Here is a 24,147-nt window from a genome sequence, read left to right on the forward strand (position 1 = left end):
ACATGCCACCTACATCCTTTGCCAAAGAGGAAGATGTTGGGGATCAGTCACCTCAAACTGATTAATCATGTAATGCCAAATTTCATTCAAAACACATAACTAGACTGCTCAGATATTTTGATTATTTATGCTCTTACTCTATCAGTCTGAACATTAAAAGAAATACTGGAATAAGATATACTTCTCACTTGAAGATGCCAAATTATCACCAAAAGGAAGAAAGAATCTTACATAAGACAGAAAAGACAGATGGTCTAATAAAGGAGTTATTTATGCACTTGTGGAAGAAAATCACCTCTACTTTAATTAATAGGTTAGCCAGACTGTCTCCTGATCAAGGAAAGTATAAAAGCAATTTCATAGTAAGAGATAAAAGTAATTTAGACACCTGAGAAAACTAGAACAGGTCAATTAGTTTAAAAAGCTAAGATGCAATATGCAAGAGGAAGACAAAAGGTCTGAAAGATTAGCTGCCATTTTGCCAGAAAGGAAACTGCAACAAGTGAGATCACAAAGAGACAGATCTTCAATGCAACTTCAACGTAAATAAATAAACATCATTTTATTTATCCACCTGTGTAACTATGTTTCTATGTTCCCTGCTTTATGTATTAAGAATAAATTGTGGTTGCTTTGTTATCATAACATGGCTTGAAATAAGTGTAATTTAAGGTAATTGGCTAACAATAAGACACACAGCAACACCCAAGGATATAGGTGGTTTAGAGCAAGAGATCTGGGACACTAACTAGTGTCTCCACTGTCCACTACATCCTCTGCAGCATCTGCAGGAAAAATGTAAGGGTCCCTATTTTAACCGTGCATGTCAGATAGACAGTTGATACCACAGGAGTCAAGAGAATCAGAATTGTCTTTCAGTGACTGCTGATATGGGATTCGATTGCCTAACAAGGGCCCTAAGTGCCATTTTGGATGTCCTTGATGCTTAGTCTTCAGCACCTGCTGAGAAGGCCATGGTCACCAGCAGTCATTACTCCTATTTGCCAATCTCATCAAAAACTCTTAGAAACTACAGCATCCCAGATCACATGAAACATATCTCAAAACAGCTTCCAGTCATAGTGATTGCTCTCTGTCATGCAATAAGAAGGTGACCGGAATGCATTCCTAAAACCATTCGTATTTTTTGATCCCTAACTACCCAGAGCTACCTCATAAATGGTGAAAGCATGGGCCCCAGAATTTTCCTTTTTGGAATTCCCTTTTAGCTCAGCAAACAAAAATTGAAACTACGTATGTTGATAGCAAAACCAGTTCCACAATTCAAGAGTGCAAAACTAGGGAAACAGTAGTTCTTATCTGTAGGACAAAATAACGTTATCACTTATAAAAACGATACTTACTTGTCTCTAATGGCAACCTGAGAAATATCATTTTCCCCTAAGTGATTACACAGTAAGCTGGATTTTCATTCACTGTCTTGAAGCATACGTGCTTTCAAAATGAAATACCTTGCTTCTGTTCACAATTCACAGCGCATCCCAAAATAAGCTGAAGCATTCTTCCAAGTTCTGCAGCATCAGCGTGCTCTCCAATCAGGTTAACATCAGGAAGCGTGAAGTCATTAATCTGTTGTCCCAGAATCTGCATAAAGACCCAGTACATACATGTCTGTATCACTATGTATACACAGGTCCACAAATTTCGACAGACAAACATGATCTGAAGTCAACAAGTGCTCACTTTTCACTTTAGTACGGTTTTCAATCCAACTTTAAAGCAAACAAAAATGTCTAACACCATTTTATATACAGACCTCCAAGAGGTAAGTCATCCATATTCTTTGGTACAACTTGTATTTGGTGAAACACAAACCCGTCCCAGTAAGTAAGAAGCTAGTCATTTCAAACTTAGTTTAGTAAGATTTTTTTCCAGATAAGAAAGGTAACAAAGGCAGGCTCAAACATGATCAACAGCATGCGGGTAACTTTTTTTTTCAACAAAGCTTTCCATTAAAAAAGTCTAATACCTAAAAACATTTTAGCTAGCATAAAATATTATGTACAGGTCTTATATTTCATACCACTGGAAACGCAGAAATTAAGATATTTCACTTTTACAAAACATGTGTCTAGCACTGATGGATGACAAATGTAAGACTGTAAAACACTTGATCACTTGACCTCACACTTCCAGAAAATTCAAGCATATTTAGCAATTCCCAGAGCTAAAAAAAAAATAGTTTAATGGAAAAGAATTTAAGGTAGTAGTACAATATATAATTAAGCAGCCCACACACAGAAATAAAAAAAATACTGAAAAACAGAAAAAAGAAAACATGTGACTTATAATTAATGTAATCTGATTTATAATTAAGAAGGATTTACATTAATGATTGTCAGTAGAAGAAATTAAACAATTCTCTTAGATTGTTCTCCAAGAACTTTCAGGGGGTTGAAAATATGAATATGAAATGTGGAATTAAACACATCTCTGACACATTAATTGCAGATAAAAAGAAACTGTCATCTCTTAAGCAGAGTGCAATAAAGAAACAATGACTACCAAGGGGATCAGTCATTTGTTTGCCGAATGCTCCTTTTGATTTAATACCCGAGAAAAACAGAAAAGCAAGTAAAGGTATTTACAAAAAACATGCAACAGATATATATGAAGACCACACAGAAATCAAGCCATTAAAAAGTTTCCCAGGGCTAGGGAGTTGTGGTTGGGTTTGTTCTTATTTTGTATTTTTGGGGGTCGTTTTTTTCTGGGTTTCTTTGTGTGTGTGGTTGTTTTATTATTTATTAACAACCTCCTCAAAGAGTGAGAACCAATGCAACTGAAATCTTTGTATACTGTAAAGAACTCTGATATAATCTTGTATGAAAAGACTTCCTTTAGGTCCTTCTGGTGAGAAAACAATTCTATGAATGCATTAAGCACAACAGAAAATATTACCATTGTATATGGACTGTGATAACACAGTAAAACACAATATTCTTTGAATGATATAAGTCTGATAATGTGTTTACATATTGGCCTGTATTTCTGCAATTTCTTTCAAATTCAGTGCCAGATTAATATTAATAATAGTATAACTGCTTTATACTTAAGGACAGTATAATTTCTGTTGAGAAAAAGCTGAAGAGGTGTATCAGCAGACATTATAAAGGAACCAAGCAAGTAAAGATGAAAATAGAGAATTCTGCAATAAACATGAGATACAATTATAATGCAATAAGAAAAACAATGAAATAAACATAAAAATGAATTCTGGAATAAATATCATGAGATGAAAATGGGCATTTTTCCTTTTTTTCCCAAATAAATATAAAAATACTGTAAAAATACTGTAAAAATTGTTTTACAAAAGGAATAGAAGCTTAAATTCTAGAGCAGCAGAGTTCTGCAGCAAAATTACTGGGGCATCAGAAAGCATGCAAGCTATAAATAAGTACTTTTAACTTCTTGTTCTTCCTTTCTATAACTGACAAAGACAGCAATTTATGATAGCTATTGAAAGACTGTCCTACTGGATATGGTATGAATATTTAATTTTTTTTAAATCAGAAAAATTAGCTGAAAATCTTTGAAGTATCATTATGCTAATTCGGTAAAATTCTTTGCAATATAGATGTGAATATAGAAGACGACTGCTAGGAGGGGGAAATCAGGCTCAAGAGAAACATAACCAGGATTCATAGTAGAATCCAGATAATCCCCAATATCATTACAAGCATCGCATCAGCAGAAAAAGAAAAGAAACCAAACCAAATAAAGTTAAACGTATAAATTTGCGTACTTAATCAGGTCAAAACCTGCAGGCTTATCGAAGCAGTGAAGTTTTCACACTAGAAACTTAATCATCATAAATTCCAACTATCCAAAAAGAAGCTGGCATTGCTTTTGTCATAGTGATATTAATTTTCTGTAACAAATTTATTTATTTCCAAAAATGGTCTGATATGAACCAGCTTTCTTTCTGAAGGACTGTATGGACCTGTGCTGTAGCACTTCTTGAAGAATTGCAGCTCATGGGAAGCATGTGCTGGAGCAGTTTGTGAGACTGTGCATGCCAGACCCAAGATGATGCAGAGGAAGGAGGAGGAAGGAGTAGCAGAAACAAATCCTCATGCACTGACCACAACCTCCATCCCCTCCCTGTGCCCCTGTGCCACTTGGGGAAGATGACGGACAAGCCGAATCTGAAGTTGAGCCCAGGAAGACGGGAGGGTGTAAGGAAGTTGGTTTTAGTTTCTTTTTAATTCTCACTGCTCTGCTCTGTTATTACTGGTAATAAATTAGATTAATTTTAGCTAAATAGAGCCTGTTTTGATTGTGATTATAATTGGTGAATGATCTCTCCTTATCTCAATCTATATTTTTTCATTGTATTTTCTCTGCCGTCCTGCTGAAGAGAAAGAGTGAGCGAGCAGCCTGATGGCCAACCAAGGTCACCATCAATTTTCAAAATTAATTTCAGCTTGGACATCTGGCCACTTACTGAATCTGAACTTCTGAGCATAACACTTTTATTCAGAAAATGTTTCTTTTTAAAAAACTTACATTTATTAACAAATACCTTTCTCAAAGAAGTATTTCCAAGAAGCTAATACTTCGTTTGTTTTTTGAGGGACAAGCAATGTCCAGAATGTACAAGTTATGGATTTTGTGCTGCAGTCTGTACTAGTCAATTTGCTTCAAAACATCACTGAAGCTAAAAGCAAATTTCAACAGAAAATTCACCACTGAAAAATACTATTTTGTTTCTTCTCCAGAGTGGTTACTTTCTAAGTTTCATAACAGAGAACACCATGTGCAGACTAGCATCTCAGGATTAAAGCGATTGATTAAAAACACGTAATGTAAGGAGATGACAGAAATTCTCTTTCCTTACTCTCTTCAAAGAAAAGGGGGGAAAAAAAAGATGCAGTTTTTAGTTGGAACAGAAGAGAAATGCTGAACAGAGGTACTGTTTAAGGCCATCATCAGAACATAGTCAGCAAAGACATCTGCTTGTATGACAGGATTTGCATGTCATATTCCTCTAAAAGCTCTTAGAGTGTTTGATAATGCAGGTAAGAAGTTTTAGAGCAGGCTAACACCTGAAAACAGGTCATGAAACACCCTGAGTCAAACATTTTTGAAGAAAATTCAGAAGTCAATGAATCAGTACAATATAACTTCCATTAAATAGGTTAACTAAGATATTTACAAAAAGAACATAAATGTAGATTACTTTAAAATATTCATACCTCATGGTTGTAATCCAGTATCCCTTTTAAGATTTTCTTCAGGTTGCTTACCTATTTGACAAGAAGAGGAAGGAAATACAATAAATGCAAAGAATAAATTTCAAAAACATGATCATAAAGCAGGCAATCACAGAAGAATCACATTAAAGAATCATACAGTTGCATCAATTTGCATGATGAGAATTTCTGTTTAAATAGTTTAAATTAGAATTATGGAAAGTATATAACAGTCCCTTGTGATCAGACTGCTAGACCTGATCTCATGTCTTTATGAATTCACATAACCCATTTAAGTTTATGAAGATCAGCACATGTTCTCAGAAGGCCTCTAGATCAGACTCTAAAGCATCAAGTTTATCTTAGTGTGTGTGTATATATACATTATATATATATATATATTTAGGAATTTTAGTGTATATATATTATATATATGTATATATATGTGTTTTTATCTGTAAGTCGAAACATTCTTTTTCTTCCTTCTTGTCATAAAGTATGCTAGTGATTTACAGTTTGTAGAAGTAAACCTTTTCTTCCAAACCAAAACCAGCTACTGCTTGATATCATCCTTTATACCAAACCTATTTAAGGCTAACTTACTAGCATTCTCACTAATTAATCCTCCTGTTTTTCCATTTTTGTTTGATCCCCCCTAACCCAGTTCTTCATAATCAAATGTCTGTCTTACAGTGCCAAGGCAAAATTTGCATTTCTTAGCAATGCCTTCCGTGCCAAACAAAGATAGTTTTTGTTCCACTTTTATAATCAATGACATCAGCTACGTGTCTCCTGCTGTACAGGATCTGTACCACAGCTCTTCAGCTCCCTTTCTGGCAAAACAAAACAACAACAAAAAACACAAACCATACTACCCACAACTTAGAACAAGTCTCTAAGATAGAAACTGTGCAAAAAATAAATAAAATGGCCAATGGATCTCATAGGTGACGCTTAGAAAAGACATCTTTTTTGAAAATAACTGTGACGGATTCCCACCAACTGATATAGAATCCCAACAATCTACATAAGCAAGAAATTTAGATAACAGAAGCAGTGTGTTTGTCTCCTATGACAGGAAGTCCATAAACGGGTTCTATAAAGACTAAGCAGAAATGAGAGGATGGTTAGAGAACTGAGTAATCACTTCCCAGTTCTATTCGTCTTATCTTAGACACAAGTAGGGTAAGAATTAGGATTCAAACTAGGATTTGTAAACTGATGTTGCTGACAATAGTAGCCAAAGTGGCAAATCATGACACTATAATGGAGGGAGGGGAAAAAAAAAATCAAAACAAAACTCTCAAATCCCAGCCGCCTTAAAACTGCCAGTTACGTATGTACATGTATTTTTTATTATTGTGAAAATATCCAATAAGGAACTTCTGGCAGTGGACAGAATCCACCTACCTTCCAAAAGGCCTAAGAAAACATTGCAGAAAGCAGTTTGGAGGCATGATTGAAGCCCAATGACAGACTCAACACTCCAACAGTCAGCAGACAAAATGAAGTGATGAAAGAAAAATGCAGTTCTTTTTCTGGAGGAAACTCAACAAAGGAACAGGCTACAGATGTTAACACTTAATGCATCTCTAAAATCTACAATAACATCCTAGCTGTCCGCCCAAAAGCAATCACCACCATCTTTCAAGGGCTATGAATGATCATAACCGAAGTCTGCAACAGATTTAAGATTTTAAAGGAATATAAATCATTTGATTTTTATATCAAATCACCATAACAAATACTGCACTGATTGGAATGTAATTTTCATAATTGATTCATTAAAATCTTCCAGCTTGTAATTTACCTGCATCTGCTGCAGAAACCCAAGGGCCATGCTGTAGAATTTAAGTCCAGTTTACCGATGAGAACATTGTGAGGAACCTTGAACTTGAACATAATCCCAGAAATGAGAAACAAAATAGAATGTACTAGCCTAGAAAATACCTGTTTTTTCCCCTTTCCTTGTGAGCATTGTTTGAATTAAAATCCCTTAAAAACAAAGAGTTATCTTCCTCCACGTAACTTTCATAGAACTTAGAGCTGAGATGCTTGAACATAATCAGTATTGATCAAAATCTGTCAAGAAAAATACCATATAGGACAGCATCTTCAGAAAAAGAAAACAGCAAATAAACTGAAATAATCTTGTCTTTGAGGTCCTACTTTTTTTTTTTTTTTGTCAACCATTGTCAATCAGCAGTACTGGGATAACTTGCCTTCAGGAGTTAACTGCACCATCTTTGTATTCAGAGCACAATCAGACAATTATAAAGCTAAAGCAGCATATTTATAGACTGCCTTAAACTTAACAACGACCTTCACTATTACTAGGGGAGTTCTCTTTCACTAGTGTGCAGTGAATACACTTAGATGGTTCTACTGCCAGTGGCAGAGAATCATCATGGGAAATTACCACAAATGTTGTCTGTTTTGCGATTCAGCTCAGAGGACCCATTACCATTTTCCAGGTCATAGCATGAACTCTTACAAGGAAGACTTCAAATAGAGATGAATGAAAATGAACAACAGATGTAACAGAGAAAAGCACAGGAAATTGTTAATTCTAAACCACAGCAGGTGATGGTTTATCAGATGTTTTTGTCTTTTTCTTAAGCACATGGAAAAAAAAAACAACACTACAACCAGTTAACAAAGACCATTAAGTCATGCAATGGCAGAACAAAACAGATACAATTTCCAATGTGGATCATGACTAGAAAGTGCTCTATAATCCTTTGGAGATAAGCCCATGAGCACATGGGATCCCTATTTGGTTGTACCAGCAACCTGACCTCTTCCTTTTCTATACATAGCACATATACTACCCTCCTAACCCCTTTCATAATCCTTTCTGCACATCCATAACCACTTGGAAAAGACATGAAACCTACTAAAAAAATAGTAACAACTACACTTTATTACACTGCTAAAGCACTTACAACTCACAATTGATTGTTTCTAGATGAATCTCTATTCATTTTCAACATCATCTCAATTCATTTTCAGTATCTTTTCCATCCATCATTCTCCCCTTCTTCAGAGTTGCGGTGAACGGAGTTAAATCCAGTTGGAGGCCAGTCACTAGTGGCATCCCCCAGGGCTCAGTACTGGGGTCATTTCTTTTCAATATCTTTATCAATGATGTGGATGAGGGGATCAAGTGCACCCTCAATAAGTTTGCACCAAGTTAGACATGAGTTTTGATCTGCTCGAGGGCAGGAAGGCTCTGCAGGAGGATCTGGATAGGCTGGACCGATGGGCTGAGGCCAACTGCATGAAGTTCAACAAGGCCAAGTGCTGGGTCCTGCAGCTGGGGCGCAATAACCCCAAGCAGAGCTACAGGCTGGGAGATGAGTGGTTGGAGAGCTGCCAGGCAGAGAAGGACCTGGGAGTGATGGTGGATAGTCAGCTGAATATGAGCCAGCAGCGTGCCCAGGTGGCCAAGAAGGCCAACAGCATCCTGGCTTGCATAAGAAACAGTGTGACCAGCAGGGCTAGGGAGGTGATCGTCCCCCTGTACTCGGCTCTGGTGAGGCCGCACCTCGAGTACTCTGTTCAGTTTTGGGTCCCTCACTACAAGAAGGACATGGAGGTGCTTGAGCGGGTGCAGAGAAGGGCGACGAAGCTGGTGAGGGGCCTGGAGAACAAGTCCTACGAGGAGCGGCTGAGGGAGCTGGGGGTGTTTCACGTGGAGAAAAGGCTCAGGGGAAACCTTATTGCTCTCTACAATCACCTTAAAGGATGTTGTATCAACATTGGGATCTGGCTCTTCTCCCAAGCACCAAGTGACAAGGGTAAATGGCCTCAAATTGCACCAGAGGAGATTTAGGTTGGATATTAGGAGAAATTTCTTCACTGAAAGAAATTTCTTTACTGAAAGGGCTGTGTGGCATTGGGATAGGCTGCCCAGGGAGGTGGTTGAGGCAGCATCCCTGGAGGTCTTCAGGAAACATGTAGATGTAGATCTTAGTAGCATGGTTTAGTAGTGGACTTGGCAGTACAAGGTTAAATGTTTGTCTAGATGATATTAAAGGTCTTTTCTGTAACGATATTATTAAAGGTCTTTTCGATATTGATATAATGATTCTATATTTCTATACTGATTCTAAGATTCTACATAGTTAGCACACACTATGTAATTAGACTGACCCTTACTCTAGAGCATTAACCTGATAAACGGACTAGAATGAAAGCAGATATGATTTGGCTTGGGTTATTGAAGACAACACATGATCTGGCACAGTAAACCTTAATGCAGGGGGGGGGGGGGTTGGGGCTGCTCTGAATTTTTTTCTCACCCGTCATATGAAATCTCTATTTTTATTTAATTGCAGCTCAAACACCAATTCCATATTGAGGGTCTGTAAGAATAGTTTGTCTAGATTGCTCTCTTTATGAATATACCAGAGCAACAAAAGGAAAGCCTAATGTAATGGACAGCAGAAATGCTCTTCAGCTTGTGGTGACTGACAAAAAGGGACCAGGGGTTATGTAACCACTTGTTCACTCTAACATTTTGACAGCCAGTCAAATGGCTGTCAAACAGACACTTCTCATTTTTCCATTTACCCTTTTATCATATGCATGATTGAAATCCTGCTTGTACTGAATACCCTGTGTAAATTAACTTATCCTTGTACATTTCAGGTACTCAGCTGTCTAAACGGGAACCCCAATGTTGAAATGTTATTCTACAGTATCTTTCCTGGGTAATTATGCATAGACCTATTTTCCTTCCTACAGGTTATAATTAACAACCTTATAACCTCTGGAAGTGTTGCTAGGACAGGCTTGCAGTGATGAGAAAACTCTTACTCATTCAGCTTCAGGTATATGACTAATTTAAGTGCAGTCAAGAAGAGTACACAAATTAAAAAAAAAAAAAAAAAGACTGTGTATGCGTAGTTCCCATTACATTAGGTTTCTGCTCTGAACTGCATTCTGTCTCTTCACTATTATAAATGGGGCCTAGAGAGAGGCTGTACTACTAGCTTTGGAGTTATCCCCCTCCAACCTGTCTTCTGCAAAAAGAAATACCAGGAAGAACACATACAGACACATCCTCGAGTTAAATGGAAAAAAAAAAAATCATTAAAAGGTGGCTCCGAACAAACAGTATTCCCACATTAAACTTATATTCAGAGACATTGCTGACTTAGGAACTAAGGATATACAAAAGAAAAGAATTAAATGTATCAGCTGCTAAGTATCTTTTTTGACAGAAATACATGCTGGCTAATAAAAATGCCTGATCTCCACTTTTTGCTTGTAGAAGAACATTCACAGGATAGGCTTCTATCTTTATCAGGAAAAAAAAAAAAAAAAAAAAAAAAAAACAACCCTCAAACTCTAAAAGGCTTTTCATGAATAAGTGTTCCCTTCTCTGCAAAGAATATGAAAGTAGCAGAAGGATGATGCCATACACAGAAAACTAGGTTCCTAAGTCAACCCAGACTGTACTGGAATAAATCAGTGTGAGCATAACTGTACTACTGCTAGAGTCAAAATTAATCCTCACGAAGAACGTTTGTTCACTTGGATTACAACACTAAATAGTCTGTACTCTAATTTCATTAATTAGTCCACCCTGCAATATTCCATCAAACAGAAAGCATTCAAACAGTACTTGTTGGGGAAAATCTAGTGGCACATGCTGTTTAAATGTGCTATTCAGGAATGGAACAAACACAGCTTGCTGCTACACACACGGATAAAATAAATGATGTGTGTAGCAAGTGATTAACTGCTTAAGCTTTTGGTACTGATATTCCTGGACTACTCAATATGGAACTATTCTTGTTTCTTGATTAGGGAATTTCATTCCTGCAATATTTTGGCAATAATCTTATTTTCCACACCATTTTCCAGTTTCAGTGAAGGCTCTTTTGCCTTCAGAATGTCATCTTCAGCATGAAACACTAGTGTGTACACAGTTTAAACCCCAACAATTTTTAAGTGTTCATTTTTATACCAGGAAATAGATGTCTGTGCTTTTATATTTTTTCTCAAACCATAACATATAATTGCTGTTAGGCCAGGAGAGAGAAATGGTGGGTTTTGTTGCACAACAGAAAAAACTGACTGTGAAGCATGCTGATATATGCTGTGCCCCAGAAATTTTAACTCCAAGTAAGTAACAAAATGTTTCTGTATTAAACGCAGTAGGCAAACAGATCTGGTCTGTTTTAATAAACAGAATGCTAGCTGACCACTTCCTACTCTGCAAGTCCCCAGAGCTCTAACATTTCCCTTTTTCTATCCTGTTCATTGCTCAATCTCTAATGTCAGACAACCTGCCCCAAAACCAAGAGTATAACAACACCCGTGTGAATTTTTACTTTCGTTTTAAACTGGTACAGCAATGGGAAAAATACTTTTAATAAGATAGTATTTCTGCAGGTATCAAAAGTAAACTAAGTTTCATGAACTGCTACACAAGAAAATTAATGAAAGCTCAGCCATATATTCTTGTTTATATACCACAGAGGACAGTATCCAATGATGCAGTGCATCATTTTCTGAATAACTCTCTCAATAGTGGTTAGGAGGGCCTGATACATCTCTCTGAACCACTGCTTCACAAAGAATTACAGGCACATTATGTTTTCTTTGTTTTAAACCTACTTCCCCTATTAGACTTGTTTCTTTATGTGCTTCATAATACAGAGAGCTTGCACAAGTAGTGACTATTGTACTACACGATATTGGAGGTAAAGAGCAACCATGTTTAGCAACAAGAATTTTCTTCAGCTCATTATTATGACTTGTGAGGTACCAAACTAACCTAATTATAGTTTCTCATGGTGCTTCTTAAAATATTAAGGGAAATCATATTAAGGAGACACACATGACTATGTTGCCTACATTTATAATCCAGTGACAAACCAAAATAAGTGCACAGATTGAAAACGCTCCTATGAGCAAGACTATGAATAACTGATTGATGGATGAACAGTTGAACAACTAAACTACTAATGGCGTTTATGTACACAAGAAGAACAGCTGGAGCTGGCATAGTAGAAGGCTACTTTCATGGTTAAAGAATAGGAGTAAAAATACCACATTTGTGACTTTTAAAGGAAGGGGCATACAAAAACATACACCAAAAGCTGTAATATGCACTTGTTTTTAAACAAGAACAAAACACCAGTCTTTAGTTCTTATTTACATGAAAATGTGAAAAATAAAAAGGAATGACATCAGCGAGAAATTGAAATTTGAGTTGATGTTTTTCCAGACTTCAATCACATAATGAAGTTACTAGATTGCTCAGTCTTTCTGTTTTATTCACACCTGTTAAGCCTTAGAATTTGCCACACTGGCAGGAGAGACAGGAAAAAAAAATATTCCTCAAGCTCCATACGACTTACAGAAGTTGCTGCTCCATTTTTAATTAATTAAAATGCTTTTATAATAAGCAGTTGTCAGACTGTTGTTCTTATAATTTAACAACCAAGACTTCAATATTCCTTAGGAAAAAAGCCACAATATTATTTTAGGGAAAAAAGAAACCTTGCATCTGGCTGTTCATTTGCAATTTCATAAGCTTCTTTGAAAAAAAAAAAAATTAAATTAACTGCTCTACTACCAGCAGGTTTTTTTTATTTTTTAGGAACCGTATCTTTTCTTTAGCAGCCGATTGATATATCCTCAACAATGTTCCCACATTTTGCTGGTAAGACTATTAGACAAGCTGTTCTAGACAGTTCAGACTTGTACATACCGTGCTGACAGATCTGCTGACAACATATGTAACATCAACACGCTCTGTCCTTGCCTCAGGTAGCCCTTGACTGTGCCTACCCCCTCTTGAGTCAGCAACATTGATACGATGGTATACACTAGAGTTTTTCCATAGTTGTAGCCCTTCCACAGATGTTTAGAAAAGTTTTGGGGAGCCAGAACAGAATGTGTTTATGGAATATTATCTAATGAAAATCATCAGAAAGAAACCAGGCTGGAAACAGCAATTCAGAAAGGTACATGTATCATTCTCTGGTCAGAAACTACCCTAGTATCTGCATATGAAATTGTGTTCTTCAGGTTTTACAAACCAAAATGCTCCGTGGCTGCACCAGCATAAATTCTATTGCCTTTAAGATCTGCAGAGAAAGTACTAGAATACCAAGTGACATAAATGACCCAGCAAATAGGCTGTGGTTAAAAACATGCTGAGTACAAACAACACAGAAAAAACATCACTTCCTCTCCTAAAACTCACTAGCTGTGCAGAGCTGGCAAAGTAAAATGAAACAACATTTTACCATTTTTATTTAAATAAACTGGCTATTAGTCTGCTATTATTACACAGTTGTTTGTTGAAGCTTTTTTTTTCTCTGTATGAAAGCATAATTTCACACTTTGCATTAAAAACAAAAGATGTTTTATTCACATTTCTTTGTTTTTCAAATGGTAGTTTAAGCATGATGTTTATTTTAATATTTTTCTTTTAAATTGTTGAAACCCATTTAAAACTCAAAATGGGTTTTCTTCGCTAAACAATGCAGGACTATAACAACAAAAAACAAGCAAGTGTAATTAAAAACTGTCTTGAATTCAACTTAGTGCACTATAAAGCAACGTCTTAATCTAGAAATATGCTAATATTTAAATGCGACATTGTATTAAGAACAGAAACACAGGTCTGCAGAGAAGCAAATAAGTCCAATACCTTTAGCCTCCAATTATCTCCTACTTCTGTTTTGATCCTGTTTAGCCAGTTTTCATCAAAGTAAGCTGGATCTCTGAAATAGAAAAGAAAAAAAAAAAAAAAGAGCATTCGTTAAAAACTGATTCCAGAAACTAAGATATGTTAGTGTGATTAAGCCCCTATCTCTAGCTGAGGCTGCTTAAATGACTACATCTTTGTTCTATATTTGGCCAGTACACAGTAGTTCAGAATCCCATTACTACCCACTTCTTTAAGCCCTTGCACCCTGTTCACAGCACAGCTTCATTTGTGTGCCATGAGTAGCTAATACTTTTGAAGAAGCTGCTGTACTTGGAACGTATTTTGTCAGTTTTCCTTCCTCTATAAATTCTTGTAAGTTATCAGTTGTTGCTGGAGCAGTATGTTTGCATTACTTGAAAGTGTTACAAAAGCTTATTACTTTTTCACATGTTGTGGACTCATACTGCTATACACTGATTGCAAATATTCCCCTACTAAATGGGAAGCTTGAGACTGAAAAACATATATTATCTCTATATAATGAGAACGATCAAAAAGCCTAAGTGCAGCTAAGTGTTTTCTACTGAGAACACAATATTATAACACTATCAGGTTAGTGATAACTAAATATTATAACACTATCAGGTTCTGCAAATCTCTTTTCACAGTAATCTTTGACACATCTTTTTGTGAACACCCTTCCTTAACGTTTTTTCCTATCTTCTGCACTATTGACAAGGCAATCAAGGTAAGGACAGAATAAAAACACCAACTTTTTGTACAGTATGCCTTTATTTCCCTAAAATTCTTATCTCCTTTTTTTCCTCACAGGCGCCTTCCTTTGGTTGTTTGTTAAACACAACTCATAAGACTCTCCTGCCATCAGTTCTTTGATCACCTAAAAGCTAATGTTTTCTACTATATACTTAAGTAAAATCTCTCCTCTACCATACAGAACTTCAATGGTATCCTCAGAAGTAGAGAGGGAATGCACTGTAACTAGTCAGTTTTAAAGGAAAATGACAACACAATATAAGGAAAGGCCCATATTTCAGATGAAACAAAAGTTAATATAGTCAGGGAAGAAAAACTTTTTATAAACATAAGGCTCTTGAGTCAGCGTGGTAGGCCCCGTTAGAGTTTCACAGGAAGTACTCTAATTTCTAGAAGTATACTGCTGCATTTGCTATCACGTACTATTAGATTTACTGCTGTATCCTTTGAAGATTGTAGAGTTGTGAACTGAACCCTTCCTTTTCGGAAAAAAAAAAGAAAAAAAAAAGAAAAAAAAAAGAAAAAAAAAAGAAAAAAAAAAGAAAAAAAAAGAAAAAAAAAAGAAAAAAAAAGAAAAAAAAAGAAAAAAAAAGAAAAAAAAAAGGAGGTAAGATTGCATGAAATCTTTTGGGAAAAGCTAAAAGAAATCATGAATATTTCTGGAGATTAACATGGTATCTCTGCAGTCATATATGTTGCAAGCTGGCAACTGTATCAGTACTTATAGTAGGGCATATTCTTTGTACCCACATGTTTTCCTGATGCATTATCCCTCCTGTATTCCATTTCCCCCACGATATCTTCCCCACAATGTTCCAATGCCTGCAAGCAGCCCATGATGTAACACACAGGAGGGGAGAGAGATCATAAACAGCAACATTTCTCTGGTGAAACATTTTAACTGTTATTTTTACACATTCTGTTACAGACACTGGCGAAGATTATGGCATATTTCTTTTCCTCTGACATGGCATCCGCAAACATATAGCTGGAAGAACAGCTTTAATTACTAGTTAAGCTGATGACTCCAAATTGCTCCCATTCAAAAACAGCGCAGTTCTAGCACAGATGACAAAATCTTGAAGCGTGAAACAGAAAAAGCAACATCTTATCCAGAGTTTTAACTGGTTTTGAAATGGACTTTTTCTAAATAGCTGTCAAATGGCTTCTGCTCTCAGAGGCAGGTAAATCTGAGCCAGAAATTGATTCCAGAACATACAAGATCAACTACAGATGAAAAGTTCACATTCAGTTTTTATATTCAATAACTGTCTCTCCTTGCAGAAGGTCTTGGTATGCCTAACTTCCAACCAATCTGAACAAAATCATCTGGAGAACAGTGAAAAAAACCCCACCTGTTAGTTGGAAACAAGGAGACCCACTTGAACTGCTTCTGTTTGAAGTCTGGAGTTGAGAAAGCAGCCTGGTATCTATCTTCTGGATGGGGCACTCTGCCAAACACAAGTGAGCCTTGCTCACAGGCTTGTGTCACCAAGACTGGTGTCTCACAGACTTGCTCACCAAGTGTTTACCCAGCTCTGTGAGAAAGCAGGTAGAACTAGTTATCTGTGCCTCCCCAGCAAAAAAAAAAAAAAAACAAAAAAACAAAAAGACCATCAGGACTTTCTTAAGGACCGTATCTTAATTTAAAGATTGCAGTTGGTCATGAACATCTTCAGCTACTTCAAGGCTGCAGTGCCATCAATGTAACAACTCTTGATTTACCATTTTGATTGTAAATAACTAAGCATAAGGAACTGTCCACAAGCAGAAGTCTGGACCGACTGGCAGGCTAATGCTGCATATCCCATTTCAACAATAAGGGCATCAACTGAGGAAGAAATAGAAGATTTCAGGTTTAGCTCCAAGTAATTCCACTCTGGATGCTTGTACTCCGATAGCACATAAGAAACTTTTCCCAGGTACTACTGCATTCACTGTAACACATGGAACAGAAAATGCCCCCTCACTTTCTTGATAGAAGTCCTGGGCTACGTGCACCTTTATACAGATCATCAGACAAACTTAAAGAAAATTGCTGAAAGTTAAACCTAAACTAAGTATGGCACTCATTTTCCACAGACTTCACTGTTTTTTTTCTTTTAAGTATACAAGTCTCACCGAAGTATCCAGGGTCCAGCACCCAGTAAGCCAGCCACTCCACATGTACATCATTAACACACAGCAGTGGTTAGAACAGTAGCAACAGCTCTCTTTAGGGCATCTCAATGTGTTTATACAATAACTAGTAGAATGTTGCAAAAAGCATTTTGCCAGTAATATAAGCAGAAAAGCACCAAGGTGGGCATCAACACCAAGCAAATCCAGAATGATCACCCTTTTCCTCATTTAAAAGTCACCTCAGAATCATTACTAATGCACTGGGTTAATTTAATTTCTGTTCTCAAAATCCTTACTAAGGTTCAGAATTTACATTAACAGTAATGGTTTCTCTCCATGTTGAGCCAATGGGATGAATCATCTCAAATCAAAAGCTTTCCACCAGAATTTCTAGAAATACATTTGAAAAGAGCTTCCAGACCCTCCTCCAAAAGCTGTACTAGTTCATTCACAGCCCTTGCTGCAGACAAGTTTCCCTCTACTACATTTTTGGGAATCACGACTCAACCACATTCTCAGAGCTCTCGAACTCCCTTTGTCCATGTCACTAGGAAAGATGCTGTCATCTCTTGGAGTAATGTTTGAAAAAGCATCACCCAAGCAAATATGAAAAATGTGTGGTTGAGAGCGGAACAGCTGTGGTTACAAAACCTTCCACTTCATTTTGAAGAAGTACTGCACTAAACAAGGTCAGCAGAAAACTGACTGGAGCATAATCAATACTTTGAGATGACTTGCTTGAACTCAGCATTCTGAAGTGATGAAGTTCCTCAGCCTATATTCAAAGTTGGGGAATCTCTTGCACTTGATAACTTTCAAGGTTATAAAAGCATCTGCGTATCAGTTGATTGCTGCCTAGTCTCTGAATAGCACTGCAGGTAATTGGGACTTTTCTTCGGAGCACAAGATACTTATCCTGTTGTCAATGGTGTATCACTTCATGTGATGTTGCTTTCAGCAGCTCTCATTTATACCACATCCATCTTATTTTGTATGCAAATTTTCCTTTATTTAAGCAATCATCTCTCCAAATCATAGATGCCAAGAGACAGAAATATTCTTCTGAAGAAAAGAAAACCAACCCACTGAACATGTAGTATAACACATGATTATTACTCATTTTAACAGTGGTACAGTAAGCTGCTTTAGGAGATGTCTGTTTACAAAGAGATCTCTCCACTAGGGAGACATAAAAGCATGGCTCTTGCTTTCTGCATGTGTCAAAACATACACAGCATGCTGCAATGTATAATATTATAAATGAATAATTCATTAAGGGGGGCACAATGCTCAGATGGCAAATGAAAACAAATACCATCTTCCATATCTACCAAGGCCCAAATGACTGAAAAAGAAAGAACTAAAAGAAGAGGAACACCTGGTACTGAACAGTCTCCAGAGAGAGATGAAAGGAAAATTTTAAACTGTAGTATAAAACAGAGAAATATGCTTTTGCTTTTCTGGGGATACCAGTGGACAGTAAGAAACAGATGAGCAATATTAGTGGTAAATGCAAAAATCCACCCAAAAAAGATGATGCAATCTGGAAGCCAGCTATGGCACTTCTATCTGCTTGGAACAGCATAAGCAACATGGTTTTAGCCAGACAGCCTACTCAGACAACTTGAACACCCACTTCTGCTTCTAATCTTTACTTACCTTATCTTACTGTACAATTTGAATCAGAGGGAACAGTAACTTTCCTATCTGAACTCAAATAAACAGTAAATATTAAGGAATAATACAATAAATATAGGCTAAACCATAGGCTGAATGTATTTCTTAGAAGAAAGTTATTAGCACTGGAGAACTCCATTCAATTACACTTTAACCTGAAATTCAACAATAAAGGCTTTATGATAAAAAGAATTATGTCTTTCACTGTTTTGTTGTGCTTTTTAAACCACAACCTGTTTATTAAAACCCAAATCTGTAAGTAAAATGCTTGCTCGTGCTCACATAATTCAAATTTCTGCCATATGTTATCACACGCTACATTTCTGAAAAGCTTCTGAAGGTATAATTGCCTCTCTGTATCCTTTTCTTCTCACAGCGTCTTCCAGCAGTTTTATTACAAAAAAAAAAAAAAATCTGCTATGTATGTTGGCATTTCTGCTCAATGGTCCTTACTTCCAAACATGGGATACCACTTTCAGCATAAAAATATTAAGAAAAAACTTACTTCAGAATGGAAGGAACTGCTGGCTTCTTCTAAAGAAATGACCCAAGGTATGGGTAGTTTATTATTATTATTAATATTATTCCCTGAAACTCTTCCTTATCATAAACTAGTGACTTTATTTTGTCATGTTTTCACTACTGCCTGCCATGACAAGTTCCAATGGAAACTTCCCATGAAGGTAGAGTTTGAAAAATAGAAAGAATAGTGAGTTTAGACCCTCAAACTTTAGAACTTTTTTTTAAAAAGAAAAGCTATCCTTACTCTCCTATGGAAATATAACCACAGGACTGGACAAGAACAACACCCCTCAATTTTTGTCAATGCTCTGCCTCATTCAGTTTGTGTTCTTCACCACCTGCATCATCTTCATTCCCTGAGAACTCTGGGGAGGAATTCTCACTGGGTGCGTTAATCTGCTATTTCAATCACTTTTCAAACATTAATTTTTGGATACATCAGCACATTTCCTATAAAACTTGCCAAAATTCTCTCCCCTTTATGTGTACACATTACTGGAGAACCCTAAAGGTGGTGGAAGGTGGGGAGCAGCTATGCTGAAAAACACCTGAATTTCATGGATCATGCTGCACAGAAGCACCAGCTTATTCTTCTCAATGGAATAAGGATAATGTAGTTTAAGACATTTTTTCTCTCCAGTCTAGGCAGTAAATTTGTCTTTTGACCATTAACTAGTCCTGTACACGTTGCCCACAAAGCAGCACCAGAGGGATGTGAGAAGCACTAATTAGCAGGTGCAACCCCCTGCTGCAATGGATGGAGGCCCTCCCCACCTCCTGACTGACCTGTCATCTAATGCAGGTCACTCCAATCACACGAATAATAAAGTGTCTACAGAGAATAATTACAGTGAAAGCACTCAAACTTGTTCTTGGGAATCAGCTTGACTGTCTGCCAATGTGAAGTGCCTAATACATGCAGCATTGAAAACAAATAGGAGGAAACAGGAAAATTACAAGGCCACAGTCTCATTGGGATCATGGGGACACAGTAGGGTAGCTCACACTACTAGACTGCTGCCATGGATAGAAACAGGCTCGTTAGGAAGAACAGGTTTGGAAGGCAACGAGGGGGGGATGCCTTTAATGTGACAGAGCAGCAGGAATGCATGTGCTCTGCTTTGGGATGGATGATGAGCCAGCTGAAAGCTTATGGGTTAGCATGACCAGGCAGACAACCATAGGTGATGTTGCTATACGTGCCTGCTACAGACCATCTGATCAGGACACTTTGATCATAGACAAGCTAACAAAGCATGTGATAGGTAAGTGGCAAGTCAGGTGGGCTGCAAAGTGGCTGAACAGCCAGCCTTTAATGGTTATAAGCATGAATCCCTGTTGGAGGCCACTCCACTAGCAGCACACGCAAGGGTCAGCCCTGTCTAACATCTTTAATAGGGACCTAGATGATGGAACAGCGTGCAAGTTTTCAGACAACACAAGACTGGAAGGAGTGTTTGGAAGGAGTGGGGGGATTTAGCCCAATGATCTGCCTTTGCATGGGGACTAGCTATGACATTGGTCAGCAGTGGTGAGCAACTGCATTGTGCATTTGTTTCTTCTCTTTGTTGTTATTGCTTTTTCTTTCCCACCTTTTCCTTCTCTCCTTTTTTGTTCTCTTTCTTAATAAACTGTCCTTATCTCAACCCACAAGTTCTTGCACGTTTCAGTCCTCTCCCCTATTCACACTGGGTGAGGGTGGAGGGGTGAGCAAACAGCTCTGTGGCGTTCAGCTGCCTGCCAGGCTAAACCACAGTGTGAGGCCACATCCGAAACCTTGTTTCTGGGCTCACCAGTAAGAGACAGGGACACAGAGGAAAGCTCAGCAAAGAGCCATTAAGATGATTAAAGGACTGAAGCATCCGTCATGGGAGGTGAAGCTGAGTGAGCTGGATCTGTTTAGCCTCAAGAAAAGAACGGTCAATGGAATCTCATCAATCCTGTATATAAATACTTGATGTGAGGGTATAAAGAAGGAACCTGAACCTTCTCAGTGGCATCCAGCAAACAGACAAGAGGCAGTGAAAGACAGTAATTCCTATTTAAAAGGAGTTTTTTTTTTATTTTGTTGCTATTGTTACTGTTCTCACTGTGAGGACAACTGGACACTTACACAGGTTGCACAGGGAACCTGTGGAGACTCCATCCTTCAGCACACTCAAATCCCTAACTAGACACAGTCCTGGGCAGCCTCCTCTGGCAGATGCTGCTTCAAGAAGCAGGGCTGGTCCAGGCACTGCAGAGATGCCTTCCAACTTTGCCTGTTCCAGACTCTTTGATGTAACCCAAGGGGGGCTCTCATCTGTCCTCCTGAACAACCACGACGCAGATTGAGGCTCTGCTTCCCAAGACATAGACAAACCTCACTTGCTGATTGGAAGCAGAGAATAATTGTTTCCTCTGTTTGCTCCCACAAAGCCTTCGCTTTTTTTTCTTTTCCCCATAATTAAATTATCCTTAACTCATAAACCTTTTTTTTCTCCATCATATTTTCTCCTACCCTCCCTCTTTGAGGGGGGGGGGGGGAGTGAGAGAATGGTTGTGGTGGAGTTTAGTTGTCCATTTGACTGAAACCACCACAGCATCTTAACATTTGAAGGAAATAAAACGTATATTTTTGAATGACAAAAAAAAGTCTGTAGGACTGACATACTCAATTTGGACTATTGTCTTTGGTAAGTGCTGCTAAAGCTTCTGATCAGCAATAAAAAGTTGTGTTTCTGTGAAAATAAGTAAATCTGGATATAGATTGCTACGCTTTAGATTCTTACCTGTAGTCCCCCAACACATCCTACATTACACCAAGATGCTGAACTAACACGTTTTATCCTCTGTGACCTTACAGTTCAAGAAAACAAAACCATTATCTAGTGCAACGACTATTATTTTTTCCACTTACTCCTGAGAATACAGAATCTCTGCAAACAACCAAATTGACAGTTTTATTCAGTTTATCACTGAAGTTTTACTGCTTGACACTGACTCTAACATTACCAGTACGCTGCTTTTCAAGCAAGGATTAGAGTCAATACATTACCTTGCACTGCTTCCAACTTTTACAAAAACAAGTGTTTTGAACTTGCAAGCTTACCTTTAACCCAATTTACTTTCCAGTAAGATTAGAATTGAATAAATACCTTCCTCAAAGAAAACTTAATATATTTTCCTTTGCCCTTAAGATAGTTATTTGAAAATTAACAAAAAAAGCGTATTAGACATGTTCCAGGTTAAACTACTATCTAAAAATAGGAATAGACAGGTCCTTATGAAATACCAGCCATGTCTGAACTAAAATACATTCATACCAGTTAAATTTATGTAGAAAATAAAACCGTGTGTATTTAAATAATTAGATAAATTATTTCTTACATTTTCTGAAGAACCTGCGCCATCACAACCCCATTCGTTAAATCTTCCACAGTCTGGCATGGTGCCTCAACATTGAACGTCTGGATCTGAGGGAGAACAAAAAAAGTTATGTTCTTTCACTTCAATGTCAAGGAATTTTTAAAACTAATAAAAAAAAAAAAGCTACCGAAGAGCAAACAGGCAGAGTAAACTCAAGACATTTGGTGTATATATTAAAGTGTGAAACTTTAGGTTTAATCACAATTAAAGAAATGAACTACTGACATGGCTTAGCATCTTTGTTTTTGTAAGCACAAATGCTGTAAATATTGCTTGACAACAGGACAGTCCCCAAAAGGCATTTTTCCCACAGCATTTTACTTGGACTGTCCCCCCTTTAAGTCCTTCTGGAGCATATATTCAAGTACTTCCTCCCAATGAACATACATAAGAATCTCATATTTTAAAAGTAACCCTAATTACACGAAATTCTCCCAGGTTCTCCACAACCACAAGACCAAATTCAGACAGACACACATACTCCAAACTTAACTGCTCCTAATATCAGATAAAGGAGCAAAGCACAATGCTGCCAAGCCCTGGCAGGTCCATAGAGTACTAGCGTTCTAATTATTTCAGTGCACTTAATTAACACAGTGACAGGCATTATAGTCCATATCATGAGAAGCCTCTGATCTTCAGATGGAAGCAATGATACAGAAGTGCTGTTATTCAGAAGCATAAAAGGGGAATGGCAAGGCCATTATGACCGAGCTGTTTGATGACAGAATTACTTACGCCTAAAGATGAGCTAGTTCATAACAAATTGCCCCTACAGACTGTGCACTGAACACACTTACTGAGACAAATCTAATTTTGTAAGGATGCTGTGTATTATTCTAGAAGTGAGGAATTATGCAGAAGCAAGAGCAATCTCTTAACAAAAAAACCCACTCATAGATACACTTAATTTCTGTATGGTTTCTATTCTTCTGCTCCATTTACATGCATACAGCCTACAGGCTATCTGCAAACCCTCCCCCCACCACAGCAGCAAAAAGTGTACAAAAATGCCAGGGAAAGCTCTTTTCTCCCTTTCTCCATTGATGTGGAAAAGACATCGCTTCAGCACAGTCTTTTCAACTGGTCTAAGTTACCTGATCGTTTACTTTACATGAACATTAATTTTTGGGGATGCAGATGGATTTTCTGGAAATGGTTTTGGTGACATGACATTTCGAGAATATCTGCTTAGTGCTCTCTGCTTTTATTCTCCTTCCAGGGAAGCCTGGGCTTCTTTGTAGGAAGCACTACTTGCATGTGTCAGAGATAAGAAAGCCTACAAGACAGCTTGCAACTTCAGGCTACATAAGCATTAGGTATACCAACCATTTTTTCCTGAACACGTTGTACAACCTTCCCACTTCAGTGGTACTTGAAATGCTAATGTTGGTACAAGCCATTTCCCAATAAATGCCCTCTGAATACATATCTTACAATACACTGCAATTCACATTACAAGAAATAATGTATGACCTTTTTTTTTTTTTTTGTGGAGAAAGCTCTCAAAAATCAAAAGCACAATATCCAGATTCTCATAACATAAAATAAGCACTTTAGCAACATTGCCATTTAAAATTAATTTGGAGAAGGAGCCCCTCAGTGTGTGTTCCTTTCTTCCCTTTGCTCAGGAAGGAAAAAAAAACCAACATTTCATTAGGAAAAAAGCAGCAATCATGTCCATCAAGGGCCAAAACCAGTGAACTTTTGGAACATGTTCAGTGACCAGGCTAAGCAGCTACCTGTGAAAAG

The 24,147-nt window shown here is 37.4% G+C and overlaps 1 protein-coding gene across 2 annotated transcripts in view; it reads right to left on the minus strand.

Annotated features, from left to right (window-relative positions):
• HOOK3 (hook microtubule tethering protein 3) overlaps positions 1-24,147 on the minus strand; it is a 94,340-nt gene that overhangs the window by 57,037 nt on the left and 13,156 nt on the right. For both annotated transcript variants that reach the window (XM_084305373.1, XM_084305374.1), the window contains exons 2-5: positions 22,357-22,442; positions 13,894-13,966; positions 5,220-5,270; positions 1,473-1,605 (exon numbers count right to left, since the gene is read on the minus strand). In XM_084305373.1, coding sequence (XP_084161499.1) covers positions 1,473-1,605; positions 5,220-5,270; positions 13,894-13,966; positions 22,357-22,442 — 343 coding nt within the window. The remainder of the gene's footprint in view (positions 1-1,472; positions 1,606-5,219; positions 5,271-13,893; positions 13,967-22,356; positions 22,443-24,147) is intronic.

This window comes from Netta rufina (assembly GCF_964035555.1).
Source record: "Netta rufina genome assembly, chromosome: Z".
NCBI classification, from domain to species: Eukaryota; Metazoa; Chordata; class Aves; order Anseriformes; family Anatidae; genus Netta; species Netta rufina.